This window comes from Cololabis saira, chromosome 7 (genome assembly GCF_033807715.1).
Source record: "Cololabis saira isolate AMF1-May2022 chromosome 7, fColSai1.1, whole genome shotgun sequence".
Lineage (NCBI taxonomy): Eukaryota > Metazoa > Chordata > Actinopteri > Beloniformes > Belonidae > Cololabis > Cololabis saira.
The window spans coordinates 963,696-986,051 of record NC_084593.1 but is presented as its reverse complement, the minus strand read 5'-3'; the positions used below and the strand labels follow the sequence as shown (position 1 = coordinate 986,051).

The following is a 22,356-nucleotide window of genomic DNA, read 5'->3' as shown; positions in this document are numbered from 1 at the left end:
ACGCATCGTCTCCTGTGTCGGCGGTGGTCCCGGACCCCCCACAGCCAGCGCCGAGGACCTTGGTTCCCCCACAGCCAGCGCCGAGGACCCGGGTTCCCCCCGAGCCAGCTCCGAGGATCCTTTGTCCCCCAAAACCTGCTCCTTGTAACCTGTCTGCCCCCAAGCCAAGGTCCACGCCACAGCCCAAGCTTAGGCCTCGAGGACGGCCTTCCGGACTGTCTCGCAGGTCGGCCCGGTCCCGAGGACGGCACCCGCAACTTTGGCCGTGTGTTGGCCTGGGCTCTCCTCCGGGCCCCCTCAGCCCACCCTGGATGAGGTTTTCATTGGGACATCTGGGATCTTTCCCATGAGGGGGGGGGGGGGTTATGTCAGGGTTTTGACATTTCCCCCAGTTTGTGTTTTCAGTTCTGCCCCTCCTGTTTCCCATCTGCCCTGATTGTCTCCACCTGTGTCTCGTTATCCCTTGTGTATATCTAGTCTTGTTTTTCCCTGCTCCATGTCGGTCCGTACTGTTTGCTCCCTCCATGTCTCCGCGCCTAGTTTTTGGATTCCTGTTTTTTGTTCTACTTTTTGATCCTGCTCTGCAGCATTTTTGGTTCGGTTTTTGCTCAAATAAATCCTGTTTTTGGAACTCCTGCCTCCTGCTCTCCTGCGTTTGGGTCCTCAACAAACACCAACCGTGACAGGAGGCCCTGATACCATTTTTTCACACCAAGTACGAGTACACATATTTTAATTTGTGTTCTTGCCAATACCAAGTACTGATACGATACTTCTACCACAAAAATAACTAGGCTAAAAATGGAATGAAAAATGCAATGACTTGAAATACAGGTTTTATTTGCAACAGGTAAATTCAACAAAAATAAATAAAATGAGTAGAATAACTATTTTAAACAAAACTCAGCCCTGCGGCTAGCAGGACCTGTCAACCAATCACAGTCCAGCATCTGCAGACCAATCCTCTTTTCTCTCCATTTCTGCAGCTGTCAGCCTCAAACACATGACAATGTGACGTCTGAGGACCAGGGTGACTCTAGGGAAGTGATGACCTCCGGGAGTGACGACTATATTGTAAGTCAAACTGCTTCCAGTCTTAAATCACAACCTCCTTTGTACCTGAATGAGAAACTCAAGAGTTCCTTGTTCTTCAGCTTCTTCAGCTGATGGAAGCAGAGATCTCTCTCTTTCAGAACAAATTATGTCACAGACAACGAATAAATCATCATTCCAACAGACCCGTCAGTCGATGCTAACGCAGAACGGCCAACTTTTGAAATTCCTAATTTGACCACCAGAGGCTCCAGAAGTGAGGCAGTCTCGTAGTCTGTAGAGGAAGAACCGGACAAACGCTCTGACAAAGCTGAAGTAGAGCAGCTAACGTCTGAGACGCTGTTAGAATCATCTACCGCCGTAGACGGGGCGGATGCGAAGGTAGCAGAGGTTGCTCAAGTGTTCAGTGATCCAGTGTGGACCTTGATCCAGTTTCTGAACCTCAACCAGGTATGTCCCCCTGAAGATCTCCGCTTAACCCTCATATTCAGGAGGTGGCGACGCGAAACAAACAGCTGGAAGTGCAAGCGATGCATCTCCGGATCAGAGCTCTTGAAAAGAGTTGACCCGTGTCCATAGCTAGGTCACCTCAAAGCAGACACGTTGACGTCAGTAAGCACACCACGTTAGTTCCTTCATTTCGGGCAGACGTTGACTCTTATTTTGGTGCCTTATAGCGCATGGTTCCTGCACTAAATTATTGTTGGTCTCTGCCGTAGCAGTGCTAACTTGAAAAGAACGGTGTTGCCCCACATGTCCTGAGGGTTGTCCTCATGGATGTTAAAATCAGCAACAATGATTCAATTCAATTCAATTTTATTTATATAGCGTCTAATACAACAAAAGTTGTCTCTAGACGCTTTCCAGAGACCCATACCCAGAACATGACCCCCGAGCAGTTATTACATAAACATGATTACACTGTTAAATCAACACAGATCACAGACAGCAGTTCACTGAAATCATCAGTGAAGTTTGCACAGTATCTGCATCAAACATCGAGTCCTTGTCCCTCCGAGTCTTGGGGGGAACGATTTCATCAGACTTTAAAGTATATGTTGTCCAGGTCTGTCTTGAGAGGGATGAGGGTCTTCCACTTTTGCTCTTTGCCATCACCGAGACCGCACAGGGATCTCTTGGATTTAGTCCTGCAGCTTTAGTCTTTGGTCGTGCGGTGGGTCGTCCTCTTCAGCTTCTCAAGGGAAGATGGTGGACGGAAACATCCCACACTGAGCACAATGTGCTAGATTATGTCAGTAGTTTTCAGGAGCGTCCTCATCATGCGTGTCAGTTGGCACAAGAGTTGTTGTGTTGTGATATGACATCAATGTAGACGATCGGAAGCCCATTACTACTAGACTGGACACAACAGGGTCAATGGTCCAGCTGACTGCCAGACTCATCTTTGGTTTTACTGGGTTGGATGGAGTCCGCTCCTGCCAAGAAGACCTGCAGGTCCAAACGTGGGCCTGTTGGAGCAGGAAACATCTAAAACATGCAGTGCAGCAACCCTTGAGGACCAGTGTTGGGAAACACTGGTCTGTAACCCATTTTCAGATTTCTGGATGTTCCTGAGTTTGTTCAAGTCCATCTGATTCTCTGTCAATAATTCAGATTTTAAGACTTAATTTATGATGATTTCTTTCTTTAAGGTAAAAATGTGGTTGAAGGCCACTTTGGAGGATTTAGACTCCAGTGGGCTGGAGGAATTCCACTGGTACCTGAGGAATGCAAAAGAATCAAAGGATGGTTTCAAACCGATCCCAGTGTCTTATCTGGAGAATGCAAACAGATTGAAGACAGTAGATCTGATGGTGCAGAGGTTCTCCTCAAATACCAGAGAGGTGGCCGAGACAATTTTAAAGAAGATGAAAAGTGATAAAGGTCTGTTGTAGAGAAGGAAAAAACACAAAAACCATCTTACTATGAACATTTTATCCTGTTTATAGAATAACTGATAATAATATGTTTCATTGACCTCCAACAGAAAAATCCTTGCCGGAACCTGTTGTCCAGGACAATCCAGTCTCTCCAGCTGGTGCAACAGGTAAATGGTTCCGGTCAGTCGTATTGATTCACTTCACAAAATCTCTCCTGTGAAATGGGTGTGTTTCCCTCCCGTCAGGATGCTCTCGATGGAGCCTCTGTAGAAGCTGCTCCTGATGGGGCTCTGGCTTTCCTCAGTTTCAGGAGGAAGTAGAGGCGCTCTTGAGCCTTCTTGGCCAGTGATGCCATGTTGGTGTCCCAGGGGAGGTGACGTGCACACCCAGGAACTTGGTGCAGCACCATTGATAGAAACAAGTGCATGCTGGGTGTGAGCTCTCCTGAAGTCCACAACAATCTCTTTTGTCCACATTCAGAGAGATTGTTGTGTATGCACTACATGGTGGCTAACCTCACTCCTGTAGTCCGTCTGGTCCCCGTTGCTGATGAGACCCAGATCTTGATTGTTTTTAGAATTAAGTTGTTATGAAGTGAACTTCATAAAACACTAAATCTCTGTCTTTACGTTCTTTCATTAACGTATGTTAGTTGCAGTTTGTACAATGCAGCTGAAGGCTAAGCTGAAGAAGAAGCACAAGCATGTGTCTGAGGGGAATGTTAAAGAAGGAAAGAAACCCCTTCTGGAGCAGATCTACACGGAGCTCTACATCACAGAGGAAGGGACCGGAGAGGTCAACCATGAACATGAAGTCAGACAGATTGAAGCAGCTTCCAGGAAACCAGATGGAGCAGAAACAGCTATCAAACAGAAAGACATCTTTAATCCCCCACCTGGAACAGATGAACAAATCAGAACGGTGATGACGAAGGGAGTGGCCGGCATCGGGAAAACAGTCCTAACACAGAAGTTCAGTCTGGACTGGGCTGAAGGCAGAACCAACCAGGACATCCAGTTCCTGCTTCCATTCACCTTCAGAGAGCTGAATGTGCTGAGAGAGGAGAAGTTCAGCTTGGTGGAACTAGTTCATCTGTTCTTCTCTGAAACCAGAGGAATCTGCAGCTTTGAAGAGTTCCAGGTCGTGTTCATCTTTGACGGTCTGGATGAGTATCGACTTCCTCTGGACTTCCACAACTCTACATTCCTCAGTGACCCCAGAAGGTCCACCTCAGTGGACGTGCTGCTGACAAACCTCATCAGGGGGAACCTGCTTCCTTCTGCTCGTCTTTGGATCACCACACGACCCGCAGCAGCCAATCAGATCCCTCCTGACTATGTTGACATGGTGACAGAGGTCAGAGGGTTCACTGACCCACAGAAGGAGGAATACTTCAGGAAGAGGTTCAGAGATGAGGAGCAGACCAGCAGGATCATCTCCCACATCAAGACATCACGGAGCCTCCACATCATGTGCCACATCCCAGTCTTCTGCTGGATCACTGCTTCGGTCCTGGAGAAAGTCCTGAAAACCAGAGAGCGAGGGGAGCTGCCCAAGACCCTGACTGAGATGTACATCCACTTCCTGGTGGTCCAGGCCAAACTGAAGAAGGTCAAGTATGACGGAGGAGCTGCGAGGGATCCACACTGGAGTCCAGAGAGCAGGAAGATGGTGGAGTCTCTGGGAAAACTGGCTTTTGAGCAGCTGCAGAAAGGAAACCTGATCTTCTATGAACCAGACCTTAGAGAGTGTGGCATCGATATCAGAGAGGCTTCAGTTTACTCAGGAGTGTTCACCCAGATCTTTAGAGATGAGAGCAACCTGTACGAGGACCAGGTCTTCTGCTTCATCCATCTGAGTGTCCAGGAGTTTCTGGCTGCTCTTCATGTCCACCAGACCTTCATCAACTCTGGAGTCAACCTGCTGGGGGAACAAAAATACACTTTCTGGTTGTTTAAAACAAGAGCAGAGACTCACCTCTATCAGAACGCTGTGGACAAGACCTTACAGAGTCCCAACGGACATCTGGACTTGTTCCTGCGCTTCCTCCTGGGTCTTTCACTGGAGACCAATCAGACTCTCCTACGAGGTCTGATGACATCAAACCAAGGAAGTTCACAGAACAATCAGGAAACTATCAAATACATCAAGGAGAAGATCAGTGGGGATCTGTCTGCAGAGAGAAGCATCAACCTGTTCCACTGTCTGAATGAACTGAACGATCGGTCTCTGGTGGAGGAGGTCCAAGAGTCCCTGAGGTCAGGACGTCTCTCCACAGATAAACTGTCTCCTGCTCAGTGGTCGGCTCTGGTCTTCATCTTACTGTCATCAGGAGAAGATCTGGAGGTGTTTGACCTGAAGAAGTTCTCAGCTTCAGAGGAGGCTCTACGGAGGCTGCTGCCGGTGGTCAAAGCCTCCAAGAAAGTTCTGTAAGTACCAACAGACACATGTTGGACCTCTGGAGCTAGTTTCTGACTACGTCTGGTTTTACCTCCAGATTTCATATTTTCTTCACTTGTTTGGGTCTTTTTTTCAGCACAACCTCACGTGAGTGAGTTTACGCTGGTTCTTTCATTTCCAGAGACTTTAATGACACATTGGACCTTAAATCACACACAAGCATGAACTCTGACAAGGAAACACTTTCATTTATGTTTGTACTGGGGGGGCAGGATGAGCTGAAGACCAGCAGAACAGTTGGAGACACAACTACATTTTCTTCCATGGCAGTGAAATAACCTGGTTGTTGTTCTTTTCTTCCATCTGCAGACTGAGTGGCTGTAACCTCTCAGGGAACATCTGTCCAGTTCTGTCCTCAGTTCTCAGCTCTCAGTCCTCCAGTCTGACAGACCTGGACCTGAGCAACAACGACCTGCAGGATTCTGGACTGGAGAAGCTGTGTCCTGGACTGGAGAGTCCACACTGTCACCTGGAGTCTCTCAGGTCAGGATTCATTCAAGTCTTGTCCTGCTGACTCCCTTGCAGCAGATAATTCACTTCAGTCCAGTTTTACTAATAATAATAGTGGCTTGGTGTTATATATCGCCCTTCAAGGCACGCAGAGCGCTTTACAGAGATCATTATTCATTTATACACAATCTCACCGGTGGTGGTAGCTACGTTTGTAGCCACAGCTGCTACGTTTGTAGCCACAGCCGCCCTGCAGACTGATGGAAGCGTGGCTGCCATATTGACCAAACGGCCCCTCCGACCACCACCAAACATTCAAACACATTCACACGGGGCAAGGTGGGTAAGGTGTCTTGCCCAAGGACACTACGACAGTAACTGGGATGGAGCGGGATTCGAACCACCAACCTTCCCATCATTGGACGACCCGCTCTACCACCTGAGCTACTGCCGCCCCGGTACTACTGGTAGAACCCACTTCACTACAAACTCACCTCAACACTCCACTCAGAAATCAAAGGTTTAAACCTCAGTGCGGTCTAATCAGTACCATATTATTGATTCTTGATTAATGTAATCTTGATTAAGTTATGGGAACGACACTTTCCCTCAATCTTTCTGGAGGTCTGCTTTAAAACCTGCAGTTGTGAATTAAACCACGGGGTTGACCTGCTCTGACCTTTGACCTTCTGCTCCTGAGGGACGACACCGTCCAACGTTGTTGAAGCTGTAGTTCTGTCAACAACATCATCCAGCTGTGCAGCAGCAGGATTCAGGATTCCAGCAGAATATCTCCTTCCACTACGCATATGACACACAACTTTACATTTCAATGTCACCAGGAGATAATGAGCCCATACAAGTGTTGAGTAGATGCAGAGAACAAATCAATAAGTGGATGTGACATAATGTTCTTCAGGCGAACACAAACAAAACTGAACTAGTAGTTTTTGGACCAGAAGAAGAGCATTTAAGAGTCGGCACACAGCTTCAGCTATTACAGCTACAAACCACTGATGAGACCTGAAATCTGGGTGTAGTCATGGACTCAGACCTGAAATCTGGGTGTCGTCATGGACTCAGACCTGAAATCTGGGTGTAGTCATGGACTCAGACCTGAAATCTGGGTGTAGTCATGGACTCAGACCTGAAATCTGGGTATAGTCATGGACTCAGACCTGAAATCTGGGTGTAGTCATGGACTCGGACCTGAAATCTGGGTGCAGTCATGGACTCAGACCTGAAATCTGGGTGTAGTCATGGACTCAGACCTGAAATCTGGGTGTAGTCATGGACTCAGACCTGAAATCTGGGTGTCGTCATGGACTCAGACCTGAAATCTGGGTGCAGTCATGGACTCAGACCTTAAATCTGGGTGTAGTCATGGATTCAGACCTGAAATCTGGGTGCAGTCATGGACTCAGACCTTAAATCTGGGTGTAGTCATGGACTCAGACCTGAAATCTGGGTGTAGTCATGGACTCAGACCTGAAATCTTGGTGTAGTCATGGACTCAGACCTGAAATCTGGGTGTAGTCATGGACTCAGACCTGAGATCTGGGTGTAGTCATGGACTCAGACCTGAGATCTGCGTGTAGTCATGGACTCAGACCTGAAATCTGGGTGTAGTCATGGACTCAGACCTGAAATCGGAAGTTAAGGGGATTGTCAGAGCATTTAAAAGAAAACGGTCCACTGACAATAATGGTTTTGACATGGCCTTAATTAAGGACACTATAGAAGGTGTGGTTAAACCTCTGACCTATATCTTTAATCTTTCATTGAGAACTGGAATCTTTCCAAATGAAATGAAAACAGCAAAAGTAATTCCTTTATATAAGTCTGGTGGAAAAGAACTATTCTCAAACTATAGACCAGTGTCTTTACTTCTGCAATTTTCAAACATTTTGGAGAAAATATTTGTCACAAGATTGGATAGTTTTATAGAAAAGCATAACATCATGAGTGAGAATCAGTACGGTTTTAGAGCAAACCAGTCTACTGGATTAGCACTTATGAAACTCATGGATGAAATAACTACCGCCTGTTGTGGTTAGGTTTTGCTAAGGACCCAAGTGCAGGAGAACAGGAGCCATGAGTTGCAACAAAAAGGGTTTACTTTCAAAAAGGCAAAAACAAGGCGCTGCAGAGCAGGATTAACAAAAAACCAGGAACAGGAAAAACGACGAGGAGACATGGAGGAAGAACCAGTACGGACCGACAGGGAACCAAGGAATGACAAGACAAGATATACTGAGGGGATAACGAGACATGACGAAACACGACGAGACACAGGTGCAGACACAATCAGGGCAGACGGGACACAGGCGGGGCAAGACAGAAACTGAAAGTCAAAAACTGGGGGCAAGTGTCAAACCCTGACACCGCCATTGATAATAAATTACACACGATAGGAATTTTTATTGACCTTAAAAAGGCCTTTGATACGATCGATCATGAATTACTAATGCAAAAGATGTATAAGTATGGCGTCACAGGGGTAGCTTACTCCTGGTTGTGCTCTTATCTAAGTAACAGATGGCAATATGTATCTTGTGATAAAACTGATTCTGTGTTATTAAGGGTTACATGCGGGGTCCCGCAAGGGTCTGTGCTGGGGCCAAAATTATTTATTTTGTATCTGAACGAACTTTGTAAAGTGTCAAAAAGTATGAACTGTATCGTTTTTGCAGATGATACAAATTTTTTTTGTTCTGGGGACCAGTTAACTGAAATTATAGCTACTGTTGAAAATTAGATGAAACTTGTAAAGAAATGGTTTGATGTAAATAAGTTATCTTTAAATATAAGTAAAACAAAGTATATGATTTTTGGGAACCGTAAAATAGATAAGGTAGTTAAATTGAGAATAGAAGATACAGAAATAGAAAGGGTGTTTGAGACAAAATTTTTAGGGTTCATCATGGGCCATAAATTAAATTAGAAGATGCATATTAATCATGTCAAATCTAAATTAGCTAAATCGATAGCCATATTATACAAGGTAAAAGATATGTTGAACCATCGTGCTTTATATATTTTGTATTGTACTATGTTTATTCCCTACATTACATACTGTTTAGAAATATGGGGGAGTGCATATTTTACCCATACTAAACCGATCTTTATTCTTCAAAAAAGAGCGGTAAGGATTATCACAAAATCAAATTATAGAGAACCATCGAATGAATTATTTATTAAATTAAGGGCATTTAAATTCATGGATTTAGTGGAATACAAAATAGCATTGATAATGTACAAAGTGTTCAACAGATTGTTACCTAGTAAAATTGTAAGCATGTTTAAAATAAGAGTAAGTAGATATGAGCTTCGAGGGAAACGTATGATTGAAAAACCAAAGTCTAGGACTACAATTAAAGATCAATGTATTACTGTAAGGGGTGTAAATATATGGAATGCACTTGCTGAAAAATTGAAGATGTGCCAGTCGATTCATGCATTCAAACGTTTGTTTAAGTTTAATGTGTTTGAAAAATATGAGGGATCCAGTAGATGATACTATTACGGAATTATGTTCGGGATTGTGTAAAAAATATGATTTTTTTGTATGATGTTTTGTATGTTTGATCTGAAAAAGTTGATCATGTGAGAAGGGTAGGCGTAAATAAGCAATAGCTTCAGCCTATTCCTTTTCGGTTGGGTCTCTTTTTTTCTTTTTTTATGTGAACTAATGCTTTCAGTTGGTGTTTATATTATGAATGACCTGGCCGAAATAAATATATCTTCATTCCTTCATTCATTCAAATCTGGGTGCAGTCATGGACTGAGACCTGAAATCTGGGTGTAGACATGGACTCAGACCTGAAATCTGGGTGTAGTCATGGACTCAGACCTGAAATCTGTGTGTATTCATGGACTCAGACCTGAAATCTGGGTGCAGTCGTGGACTCAGACCTGAAATCTGTGTGTATTCATGGACTCAGACCTGAAATCTGTGTGTATTCATGGACTCAGACCTGAAATCCGGGTGTAGTCATGGACTCAGACCTGAAATCTGTGTGTATTCATGGACTCAGACCTGAAATCTGTGTGTATTCATGGACTCAGACCTGAAATCTGGGTGTAGTCATGGACTCAGACCTGAAATCTGGGTGCAGTCATGGACTCAGACCTGAAATCTGGGTGCTGTCATGGACTCAGACCTGAAATCTGGGTGCTGTCATGGACTCAGACCTGAAATCTGGGTGTAGTCATGGACTCAGACCTGGACCTCCAGAGACATTAAAACATGGACAAAGTCGTCCTTCTATCACCTGAAGAACATCTCCAGGATCAAGGACTGATGTCTCAGCAGGACCTTGAAGAAGTCATCCATGTTTATCTTCAGTGGACTTGATTACTGCAACAGTGTCTTCACAGGTCTGACTAGCTGTCAATCACACAGCTAATCCAGAACACTGCTGGTTCTCACAAGAACCAAGAACCTGCACCTCAGAGAATAGACTCTAAAATACTTCTGGTAGTTTAAAAATCACTGATTGGTTCAGGACCAAAATACATCAGAGACTTGTTACCATAGCAACCACCCAGACCTCTCAGGTGTCCTGGTTCAGGTCTGGTCTGTGTCCCCAGAACCAGAACCAAACATGAAGAAGCAGCATTCAGCTTCTATGCTCCACAGATCTGGAACAAACCTCCAGAAACCTGCAGGAAGTGAAACCCTCAAATCATTAGTTTACAGCCTTTGATAAATTATTGAAACTATTCTGAATTTAACTTTAAACAATGATAATATTATAACTTAAATGTAACTCTAGTTTCAGTAATTTTTATTTATTCTGCCAACTGCACTAAAAGTCATGATATATGAATACATTTTTCCTTTTTATTTTTCATGTTTTTATCACGTGAAGCAGCTTGAATTGTTTGTTGCTGAAATGTGATTTAACACAAACTTTACTAAAGACCAGCAGAACAGTTGGAGACACAACTACATTTTCTTCCACAACAGTGAAATAACCTGGTTGTTGTTCTTTTCTTCCATCTGCAGACTGAATGTCTGTCACCTCTCAGGGAACATCTGTGCAGATCTGTCCTCAGTTCTCAGCTCTCAGTCCTCCAGTCTGACAGAACTGGACCTGAGCAACAACGACCTGCAGGATTCTGGACTGGAGCAGCTGTGTCCTGGACTGGAGAGTCCACACTGTAAACTGGAGTCTCTCAGGTCAGGATTCATTCAAGTCTTCTCCAGTTCCAGTGAACATGCTGCTAAACGTGTCTGCAGCAGGACACTTGAGCAGAAAACATGCAGCAGAACTGTGTTGTGTGTCTGCAGCAGGACACTTGAGCAGAGAACATACAGCAGACCTGTGTTGTGTGTCTGCAGCAGGACACTTGAGCAGAGAACATTCAGCAGACCTGTGTTGTGTGTCTGCAGCAGGACACTTGAGCAGAGATCATGCAGCAGACCTGTGTTGTGTGTCTGCAGCAGGACACTTGAGCAGAGAACATGCAGCAGACCTGTGTTGTGTGTCTGCAGGCTGTCAGGCTGTCTGATCTCAGAGGAAGGAAGTTCTTCTCTGGTCTCAGCTCTGACCTCCAACCCCTCCCACCTGAGAGAGCTGGACCTGAGCTACAACCATCCAGGGGAGTCAGCAGGGACGCTTCTGTCTAGACTGGAGGATCCCCGCTGGAGACTGGACACTCTGAGGTAGGACACACTCAGGTAGGACACACTCAGGTAGGACACTCTCAGGTAGGACACACTCAGGTAGGACACTCAGGTAGGACACTCAGGTAGGACACTCTCAGCTAGGACACTCAGGTAGGACACTCTCAGGTAGGACACTCTCAGGTAGGACACTCTCAGGTAGGACACACTCAGGTAGGACACTAGGGTAGGACACTCTCGGGTAGGACACTCTCAGGTAGGACACTCTCAGGTAGGACACACTCAGGTAGGACACTCTCAGGTAGGACACACTCAGGTAGGACACTCTCAGGTAGGACACCCTCAGGTAGGACACTCTCAGGTAGGACACTCTCAGGTAGGACACTCTCAGGTAGGACACTCTCAGGTAGGACACCCTCAGGTAGGACACTCTCAGGTAGGACACTCTCAGGTAGGACACTCTCAGGTAGGACACTCAGGTAGGACACTCAGGTAGGACACTCTCAGGTAGGACACACTAAGGTAGGACACTCTCAGGTAGGACACTCTCAGGTAGGACACTCAGGTAGGACACACTCAGGTAGGACACTCTCAGGTAGGAAACTCTCAGGTAGGGGACACTCAGGTAGGACTCTCTCAGGTAGGACACTCTCAGGTAGGACACACTCAGGTAGGACACTCTCTGGTAGGACACGCTGGTAGGACACTCAGGTAGGACACTCTCAGGTAGGACACTCAGGTAGGACACTCAGGTAGGACACTCTCAGGTAGGACACTCTCAGGTAGGACACTCTTAGGTAGGACACACTCAGGTAAGACACTAGGGTAGGACACTCTCGGGTAGGACACTCTCAGGTAGGACACTCTCAGGTAGGACACACTCAGGTAGGACACTCTCAGGTAGGACACACTCAGGTAGGACACTCTCAGGTAGGACACTCTCAGGTAGGACACACTCAGGTAGGACACTCTCAGGTAGGACACTAGGGTAGGACACTCTCGGGTAGGACACTCTCAGGTAGGACACTCAGGTAGGACACTCTCAGGTAGGAAACTCAGGTAGGACACTCTCAGGTAGGACACTCTCAGGTAGGACACTCTCAGGTAGGACACTCAGGTAGGACATTCTCAGGTAGGACACTCAGGTAGGACACTAGGGTAGGACACTCTCGGGTAGGACACTCTCAGGTAGGACACTCAGGTAGGACACTCTCAGGTAGGACACTCAGGTAGGACACTCTCAGGTAGGACACTCTCAGGTAGGACACTCTCAGGTAGGACACTCAGGTAGGACACACTCAGGTAGGACACTCAGGTAGGACACTCAGGTAGGACACTCTCAGGTAGGACACACTCAGGTAGGGGACACTCAGGTAGGACACTCTCAGGTAGGAAACTCAGGTAGGACACTCTCAGGTAGGACACACTCAGGTAGGAAACTCAGGTAGGACACTCTCAGGTAGGAAACTCAGGTAGGACACTCTCAGGTAGGACACACTCAGGTAGGACACTCAGGTAGGACACTCTCAGGTAGGACACACTCAGGTAGGACACTCAGGTAGGACACTCTCAGGTAGGAAACTCAGGTAGGACACTCTCAGGTAGGACACACTCAGGTAGGACACTCTCAGGTAGGACACTCAGGTAGGACACTCAGGTAGGACACTCTCAGGTAGGACACTCTCAGGTAGGACACACTCAGGTAGGACACTCTCAGGTAGGACACTCAGGTAGGACACTCAGGTAGGACACTCTCAGGTGGGACACTCTCAGGTAGGACACTCTCAGGTAGGACACACTCAGGTAGGACACACTCAGGTAGGACACTCTCAGGTAGGACACACTCAGGTAGGACACACTCAGGTAGGACACACTCAGGTAGGACACACTCAGGTAGGACACTCTCAAATAGGACACTCTCAGGTAGGACACTCTCAGGTAGGACACTCTCAGGTAGGACACTCTCAGGTAGGACACACTCAGGTAGGACACTCAGGTAGGACACTCTCGGGTAGGACACACTCAGGTAGGACACTCTCAGGTAGGACACTCTCAGGTAGGACACTCTAAGATAGGACACTCTCAGGTAGGACACTCAGGTAGGACACTCTCAGGTAGGACACACTCAGGTAGGACACACTCAGGTAGGGCACTCTCAGGTAGGACACTCTCAGGTAGGACACACTCAGGTAGGACACTCTCAGGTAGGACACTAGGGTAGGACACTCTCGGGTAGGACACTCTCAGGTAGGACACTCAGGTAGGACACTCAGGTAGGACATTCTCAGGTAGGACACTCAGGTAGGACACTAGGGTAGGACACTCTCAGGTAGGACACTCTCGGGTAGGACACTCTCAGGTAGGACACTCAGGTAGGACACTCTCAGGTAGGACACTCTCAGGTAGGACACTCAGGTAGGACACTCTCAGGTAGGACACACTCAGGTAGGACACTCTCAGGTAGGACACTCTCAGGTAGGACACTCAGGTAGAACACTCTCAGGTAGGACACACTCAGGTAGGACACTCAGGTAGGACACTCTCAGGTAGGAAACTCAGGTAGGACACTCTCAGGTAGGACACACTCAGGTAGGACACTCAGGTAGGACACTCAGGTAGGACACTCAGGTAGGACACTCAGGTAGGACACTCAGGTAGGACACTCTCAGGTAGGAAACTCAGGTAGGACACTCTCAGGTAGGACACACTCAGGTAGGACACACTCAGGTAGGACACTCTCAGGTAGGACACACTCAGGTAGGACACTCTCAGGTAGGACACACTCAGGTAGGACACTCAGGTAGGACACTCAGGTAGGACACTCAGGTAGGACACTCTCAGGTAGGAAACTCAGGTAGGACACTCTCAGGTAGGACACACTCAGGTAGGACACTCTCAGGTAGGACACTCTCAGGTAGGACACTCTCAGGTAGGACACTCGGGTAGGACACTCTCAGGTAGGACACTCTCAGGTAGGACACTCAGGTAGGACACTCTCAGGTAGGACACACTCAGGTAGGACACTCTCAGGTAGGACACTCTCAGGTAGGACACTCTCAGGTAGGACACTCAGGTAGGACACTCTCAGGTAGGACACACTCAGGTAGGACACTCAGGTAGGACACTCAGGTAGGACACTCTCAGGTAGGAAACTCAGGTAGGACACTCTCAGGTAGGACACACTCAGGTAGGACACTCTCAGGTAGGACACTCAGGTAGGACACTCTCAGGTAGGACACACTCAGGTAGGACACTCTCAGGTAGGACACTCAGGTAGGACACTCAGGTAGGACACTCTCAGGTAGGACACACTCAGGTAGGACACTCTCAGGTAGGACACTCAGGTAGGACACTCAGGTAGGACACTCTCAGGTAGGACACACTCAGGTAGGGCACACTCAGTGGATACAGGAGTGTCCTACAGGTGATGTGGGGGCTCTGACATCTCATCCTCTGAGAGAGACTGATCTGGTCTGACCCTCCTCCTCCTTCCAGGGTGGAGCCTGCTGGACAACGGTTTCTGAGACCAGGTCTGAGGAAGTGTAAGTGTTTTTTTATTCAACTATTTTCACTCGTTCATGAGTCCATCAGTGATCAATAACTGATCAATAATAACTGCAGCTGCTTGTTTGTTCTCTCCATCAGATTCCTGTCAACTCACCGTCGACACAAACACAGTCCACAACGAGATCAAACTGTCTGATGACAACAGGAAGATGATGTTTGAGGAGGAGGATCAGTCATATCCTGATCATCCAGACAGGTTTGATTCCTGGCCTCAGCTGCTGTGTAGAGAAGTTCTGACGGGTCGCTGTTACTGGGAGGTCCAGTGGAGAGGATATGTTTCTGTATCAGTGAGTCACAGAAGAATCAGCAGGAGAGGAAACTCTGGTGACTGTTGGTTTGGAGGAAACGATCATTCCTGGAGTCTGTACTGTGATCCAGGTGGTCGGTACAGTGTCCTTCACAATAAAAGACTAACACCCACCAACTCCTCATCTCCATCTTCAGACTCTAACAGAGTAGCAGTTTACGTGGACGTTCCTGCTGGAACTCTGTCCTTCTATGAAGTCTCTGTCTCTGACAGACTGATCCACCTCCACACCTTCAACACCAGCTTCTCTGAACCTCTCTGTGCTGGATTTGGACTCTGCTCCAGGACCATGTTTGGTTCCACGTTTTTTGGGATTGAGTCCTCAGTGTCTCTGGGTCCAGTTTAGTCTCCAGAGTCTCCGCTCAGAGAAACTGTCTCTGTTGGATCCTGGACTTGGACTCTGGTTCTGGTTCCTCAGAGTCTCCATGATGATGATGATGATGATGATGGTGATGATGATGATGATGATGATGATGATGATGATGATGATGATGGTGATGATGATGATGATGATGATGATGATGATGATGATGATGATGATGATGGTGATGATGATGATGATGATGACGATGATGATGATGATCACCTTTTATCTTTAGTTTTTTGTTTTATTGTATTTTTATTTGATCTTTTTTGACATTTAAACATTAAATAATTTACTGGATTGTTGATGTTTGATCATAAATTAAATTTGTATCTCATTATTCTTGTTTTATTTCTTGATTCTGTCTCCAAATGTTTTCATGTTTGACTTCACGTTTAGATTCTTAAAGTCTTGTTTCTTCCCTGAAAGAAAGTTTGAGCTTCAAATCTAAACATTTCCATTTTACATTCAACTTTTCCAGTTTGTACAATATTTGATTGATTTATCTGATTGTTTTAATTTGATTCCTTCAGTTTTCAAGTTTGTTGATGTAAAAATGAAGTGAGAAGATGGAAATATTAATGTAACATCCAACATGTAAAAACATCATTAACATGTGTAAAAGTATTCAAGTACTCTTGAAATAAAAAACATCAGCGTTAGAAACCGAGTGAAGATGAAGTGATGACTCCTCTTCCTCTCTGACCTCCAACTCCTGGATGGAGGGATGAGACCTGGTCTGGATGGATGGAGGGATGAGACCTGGTCTGGATGGATGGAGGGATGAGACCTGGTCTGGATGGATGGAGGGATGAGACCTGGTCTGGATGGATGGAGGGATGAGACCTGGTCTGGATGGATGGAGGGATGAGACCTGGTCTGGATGGATGGAGGGATGAGACCTGGTCTGGATGGATGGAGGGATGAGACCTGGTCTGGATGGAGGGATGAGACCTGGTCTGGATGGATGGAGGGATGAGACCTGGTGGGAAATTAATTCATTTAAATGCAGCAATTTTTGTGTCCACTAGAGGGCAGATAAATAGATTTAAATGCAGTAATTTATGTGTCCACTAGAGGACAAATAAATGCATTTAAATGTAGTAATCTATGTGTCCACTAGAGGGCAAATTAATGCATTTAAATGCAGTACCATTTATTTCCACTAGAGGGCAAATAAATAGATTTAAATGCAGTAATTTATGTGTCCACTAGAGGGCAAATAAATAGATTTAAATGCAGTATTTTTGTGTCCACTAGAGGGCAAATAAATGGATTTAAATGCAGTAACTTACGTGTCCACTAGAGGGCAAATAAATGCATTTAAATGCAGTACCTTTTATGTGTTCACTAGAGGGCACATGAATTCATTTAAATGCAGTAATTTTTGTGTCCACTAGAGGGAAAATGAATGCATTTAAATGCAGTACCTTTTATGTCCACTAGAGGGCACATGAATTCATTTAAATGCAGTAATTTTTGTGTCCACTAGAGGGCAAATAAATGCATTTAAATGCAGTAATTTATGTGTCCACTAGAAGGCAAATAAATAAAGTTAAATGTAATAATTTATGTGTCCACTAGAGGGTAAATAAATGCATTTAAATGCAGTACCTTTTATGTCCACTAGAGGGCCAATTAATAAATTTAAATGCAGTAATTTTTTGTGTCCACTAGAGGGCAAATAATGCATTTAAATGCAGTAACTTATGTGTCCACTAGAGGGCAAATAAATACATTTAAATGCAGTAATCTTTGTGTCCACTAGAGGGCAAATAAATACATTTAAATGCAGTAATTTATGTGTCCACTAGAGGGCAAATGAATGCATTTAAATGCAGTAATTTTTGTGTCCACTAGAGGGCGAATAAATGCATTTAAATGCAGTAATTTATGTGTCCACTAGAAGGCAAATAAATGCATTTAAATGCAGTAATTTTTGTGTCCACTAGAGGGCAAATAAATTTATTTAAATGCAGTAACTTATATGTCCACTAGAGGGCAAATAAATGCATTTAAATGCAGTAATTTATGTGTCCACTAGAGGGCAAATAAATGCATTTAAATGCAGTAACTTATATGTCCACTAGAGGGCAAATTAATGCATTTAAATGCAGTAATTTATGTGTCCACTAGAGGTCAAATAAATGCATTTAAATACAGTAATCTTTGTGTCCACTAGAGGGCAAATAAATGCATTTAAATGCAGTAATTTATGTGTCCACTAGAGGGCAAATAAATGCATTTAAATGCAGTAACTTTTATGTCCACTAGAGGGCCAATGAACAAATTTAAATGCAGTACTTTTTTGTGTCCACTAGAGGGCAAATAATGCATTTAAATGCAGTAACTTTTATGTCCACTAGAGGGCAAATAAATAAAGTTAAATATAGTAATTTATGTGTCCACTAGAGGGCAAATAAATGCATTTAAATGCAGTATCTTTTATGTCCACTAGAGGTCAAATGAATGCATTTAAATGCAGTAATTTTTCTGTCCACTAGAGGGCAAATAAACGCATTTCAATGCAGTAATTTATGTGTCCACTAAAGGGCAAAAAATGCATTTAAATGCAGTACTTAATGTGTCCACTAGAGGGTAAATAAATGCATTTAAATGTAGTAATTTATGTGTCCACTAGAGGACAAATAAATGCATTTAAATGCAGTAATTTATGTGTCCACTAGAGGGCAAATAAATGCATTTAAATGTAGTAATTTATGTGTCCACTAGAGGACAAATAAATGCATTTAAATGCAGTAATTTATGTGTCCACTAGTGGGCAAATAAATTGATTTAAATGCAGTAACGTATGTGTCCACTAGAGGGCAAATAAATGCATTTAAATGCAGTAATTTATGTGTCCACTAGAGGGCGAATAAATGCATTTAAATGCAGTACCTTTTATGTCCACTAGATGGCAAATAAATCCATTTAAATGCAGTAATTTATGTGTCCACTAGAGGGCGAATAAATGCATTTAAATGCAGTAGCTTTTATGTCCACTAGAGGGCAAATAAATGCATTTAAATGCAGTAATTTATGTGTCCCCTAGAGGTCAAATAAACGCATTTCAATGCAGTAATTTATGTGTCCACTAGAGGGCAATTAAATGCATTTAAATGCAGTAATTTATGTGTCCACTAGAGGGCAAATAAATGAATTTACATACAGTGATTTTTATGTCCACTAGATGGCAAATAAATGCATTTAAATGTTGTAATTTATGTGTCCACTAGAGGGCAAATAATGCATTTAAATGCAGTAACTTATGTGTCCACTAGAGGGCAAATAATGCATTTAAATGCAGTAACTTTTATGTCCACTAGAGGGCAAATAAATAAAGTTAAATATAGTAATTTATGTGTCCACTAGAGGGCAAATAAATGCATTTAAATGCAGTATCTTTTATGTCCACTAGAGGGCAAATGAATGCATTTAAATGCAGTAATTTTTCTGTCCACTAGAGGGCAAATAAACGCATTTCAATGCAGTAATTTATGTGTCCACTAGAGGGCAAAAAATGCATTTAAATGCAGTACTTAATGTGTCCACTAGAGGGTAAATAAATGCATTTAAATGTAGTAATTTATGTGTCCACTAGAGGACAAATAAATGCATTTAAATGTAGTAATTTATGTGTCCACTAGAGGGCAATTAAATGCATTTAAATGAAGTATTTTTTATATCCACTAGTGGGCAAATAAATTGATTTAAATGCAGTAACGTATGTGTCCACTAGAGGGCAAATAAATGCATTTAAATTCAGTACCTCTTATGTTCACTAGAGGGCAAATAAATGCATTTAAATGCAGTAATTTATGTGTCCACTAGAGGGCGAATAAATGCATTTAAATGCAGTAATTCATGTGTCCACTAGAGGGCAAATAAATGCATTTAAATGCAGTAATTTATGTGTCCACTAGAGGACAAAAAAATGCATTTAAATGCAGTACTTAATGTGTCCACTAGAGTGTAAATAAATGCATTTAAATGTAGTAATTTATGTGTCCACTAGAGGACAAATAAATGCATTTAAATGCAGTAATTTATGTGTCCACTAGAGGGCAAATAAATGAATTTACATGCAGTTATTTTTATGTCCACTAGATAGCAAATAAATGCATTTAAATGTTGTAATTTATGTGTCCACTAGAGGGCAAATTAATGCATTTAAATGTAGTAATTTATGTGTCCACTAGAGGGCAAATAAATGCATTTAAATGCAGTAATTTATGTGTCCACTAGAGGGCAAATAAATAAATTTACATGCAGTGATTTTTATGTCCACTAGATGGCAAATAAATGCATTTATATGTTGTAATTTATGTGTCCACTAGAGGGCAAATAAATGCATTTAAATGCAGTAATTTATGTGTCCACTAGAGGGCAAATAAGTAATTTTATTGCAGTTATTTTTATGTCCACTAGAGGACAAATAAATGCATTTAAATGCAGTAATTTTTATGTCCACTACAGGGCAAATAAATGCATTTAAATGTAATAATTTATGTGTCCACTGGAGGGCAAATAAATGGATTTAAATGCAGTAACTTATGTGTCCACTACAGGGCAAATAAATGCATTTAAATGTAATAATTTATGTGTCCACTGGAGGGCAAATAAATGGATTTAAATGCAGTAACTTATGTGTCCACTAGAGGGCAAATAAATGCATTTAAATTCAGTACCTTTTATGCCCACTAGAGGGCAAATAAATGCATTTAAATGTAGTAATTTTTGTGTCCACTAGAGAGCAAATAAATGCATTTAAATGCAGTAATTCATGTGTCCACTAGAGGGCAAATAAATGCATTTAAATGCAGTAATTTATGTATCCACTAGAGGGCAAATAAATGCAGTAATACATGTGTCCACTACAGGGCAAATAAATGCATTTAAATTCAGTACCTTTTATGCCCACTAGAGGGCAAATAAATGCATTTAAATGCCGTAACTTATGTGTCCACTAGAGGGCAAATAAATGCATTTAAATTCAGTACCTTTTATGCCCACTAGAGGGCAAATAAATGCATTTAAATGTAGTAATTTTTGTGTCCACTAGAGAGCAAATAAATGCATTTAAATGCAGTAATTTATGTGTCCACTAAAGGGCAAATAAATGCAGTAATTCATGTGTCCACTAGAGGGCAAATAAATGCATTTAAATGCAGTAATTTATGTATCCACTAGAGGGCAAATAAATGCAGTAATACATGTGTCCACTAGAGGGCAAATAAATCAATTTAAATGTAGTAATTTTTTTGTCCACTAGAGGGCAAATAAATGCATTTAAATGTAATCATTTATGTGTCCACTGGAGGGCAAATAAATTGATTTAAATGCAGTAATCTTTGTGTCCACTAGAGGGCAAATAAGTAATTTAAATGCAGTAACTTTTAGGTCCACTAGAGGGCAAATAAATATGTTTAAATGCAGTTATTTATGTGTCCACTAGAGGGCAAATAAATGGATTTAATTGTAATAATTTATGTGTCCACTAGAGGGCAAAAAAATGCATTTAAATGCAGTACTTAATGTGTCCACTAGTGGGTAAATAAATGCATTAAAATGTAGTAATTTATGTGTCCACTAGAGGACAAATAAATGCATTTAAATGCAGTAATTTATGTGTCCACTAGAGGGCAAATAAATGCATTTAAATGCAGTAATTTATGTGTCCACTAGAGGGCAAATAAATGCATTTAAATGCAGTAATTTATGTGTCCACTAGAGGGCAAATAAATGCATTTAAATGTAGTAATTTATGTGTCCACTAGAGGGCAAATAAATGCATTTAAATGTAGTAATTTATGTGTCCACTAGAGGGCAAATAAATGCATTTAAATGCAGTAATTTATGTGTCCACTAGAGGGCAAATAAATGCATTTAAATACAGTAATTTTTATGTCCACTAGAGGGCAAATAAATGAATTTACATGCAGTGATTTTTATGTCCACTGGATGGCAAATAAATGCATTTAAATGTTGTATTTTTTATGTCCACTAGAGGGCAAATAAATGCATTTAAATGCAGTAATTTATGTGTCCACTAGAGGGCAAATAAATGCAGTAATACATGTGTCCACTAGAGGGCAAATAAATCCATTTAAATGCAGTAATTTTTATGTCCACTAGAGGGCAAATGAATCCATTTAAATGTAGTAATTTTTGTGTCCACTAGATGGCAAATAAATGCATTTAAATGCAGTACCATTTATGTCCACTAGAGGGCAAATAAACGCATTTCAATGCAGTAATTTATGTGTCCACTAGAGGGCAAAAAAATGCATTTAATTGCAGAACTTAATGTGTTCACTAGAGGGCAAATAAATAGATTTAAATGTAGTAATTTATGTGTCCACTAGAGGGCAAATAAATGCATTTAAATGCAGTACCTTTTATGTCCACTAGAGGGCAAATAAATGCATTTAAATGTAGTAATTTATGTGTCCACTAGAGGGCAAATAAATGCATTTAAATGTAGTAATTTATGTGTCCACTAGAGGGCAAATAAATGGATTTAAATGCAGTAACTTATGTGTCCACTAGAGGGCAAATAAATGCATTTAAATGTAGTAACTTTTATGTCCACTAGAGGGCAAATAAATGCATTTAAATGTAATAATTTATGTGTCCACTA

At 42.9% G+C, this 22,356-nt stretch overlaps 1 protein-coding gene across 1 annotated transcript in view; it reads left to right on the top strand.

Annotated features, from left to right (window-relative positions):
- Window positions 1-990: 990 nt before the first annotated feature.
- Window positions 991-22,356, top strand: part of LOC133447747 (NACHT, LRR and PYD domains-containing protein 3-like) — a 27,329-nt gene continuing 5,963 nt past the window's right edge. The window contains exons 1-6 of the mRNA XM_061726473.1: window positions 991-1,074; window positions 2,706-2,937; window positions 3,041-3,100; window positions 3,586-5,362; window positions 5,703-5,876; window positions 11,344-11,514. Coding sequence (XP_061582457.1) covers window positions 1,048-1,074; window positions 2,706-2,937; window positions 3,041-3,100; window positions 3,586-5,362; window positions 5,703-5,876; window positions 11,344-11,514 — 2,441 coding nt within the window. The 5' untranslated portion in view covers window positions 991-1,047. The remainder of the gene's footprint in view (window positions 1,075-2,705; window positions 2,938-3,040; window positions 3,101-3,585; window positions 5,363-5,702; window positions 5,877-11,343; window positions 11,515-22,356) is intronic.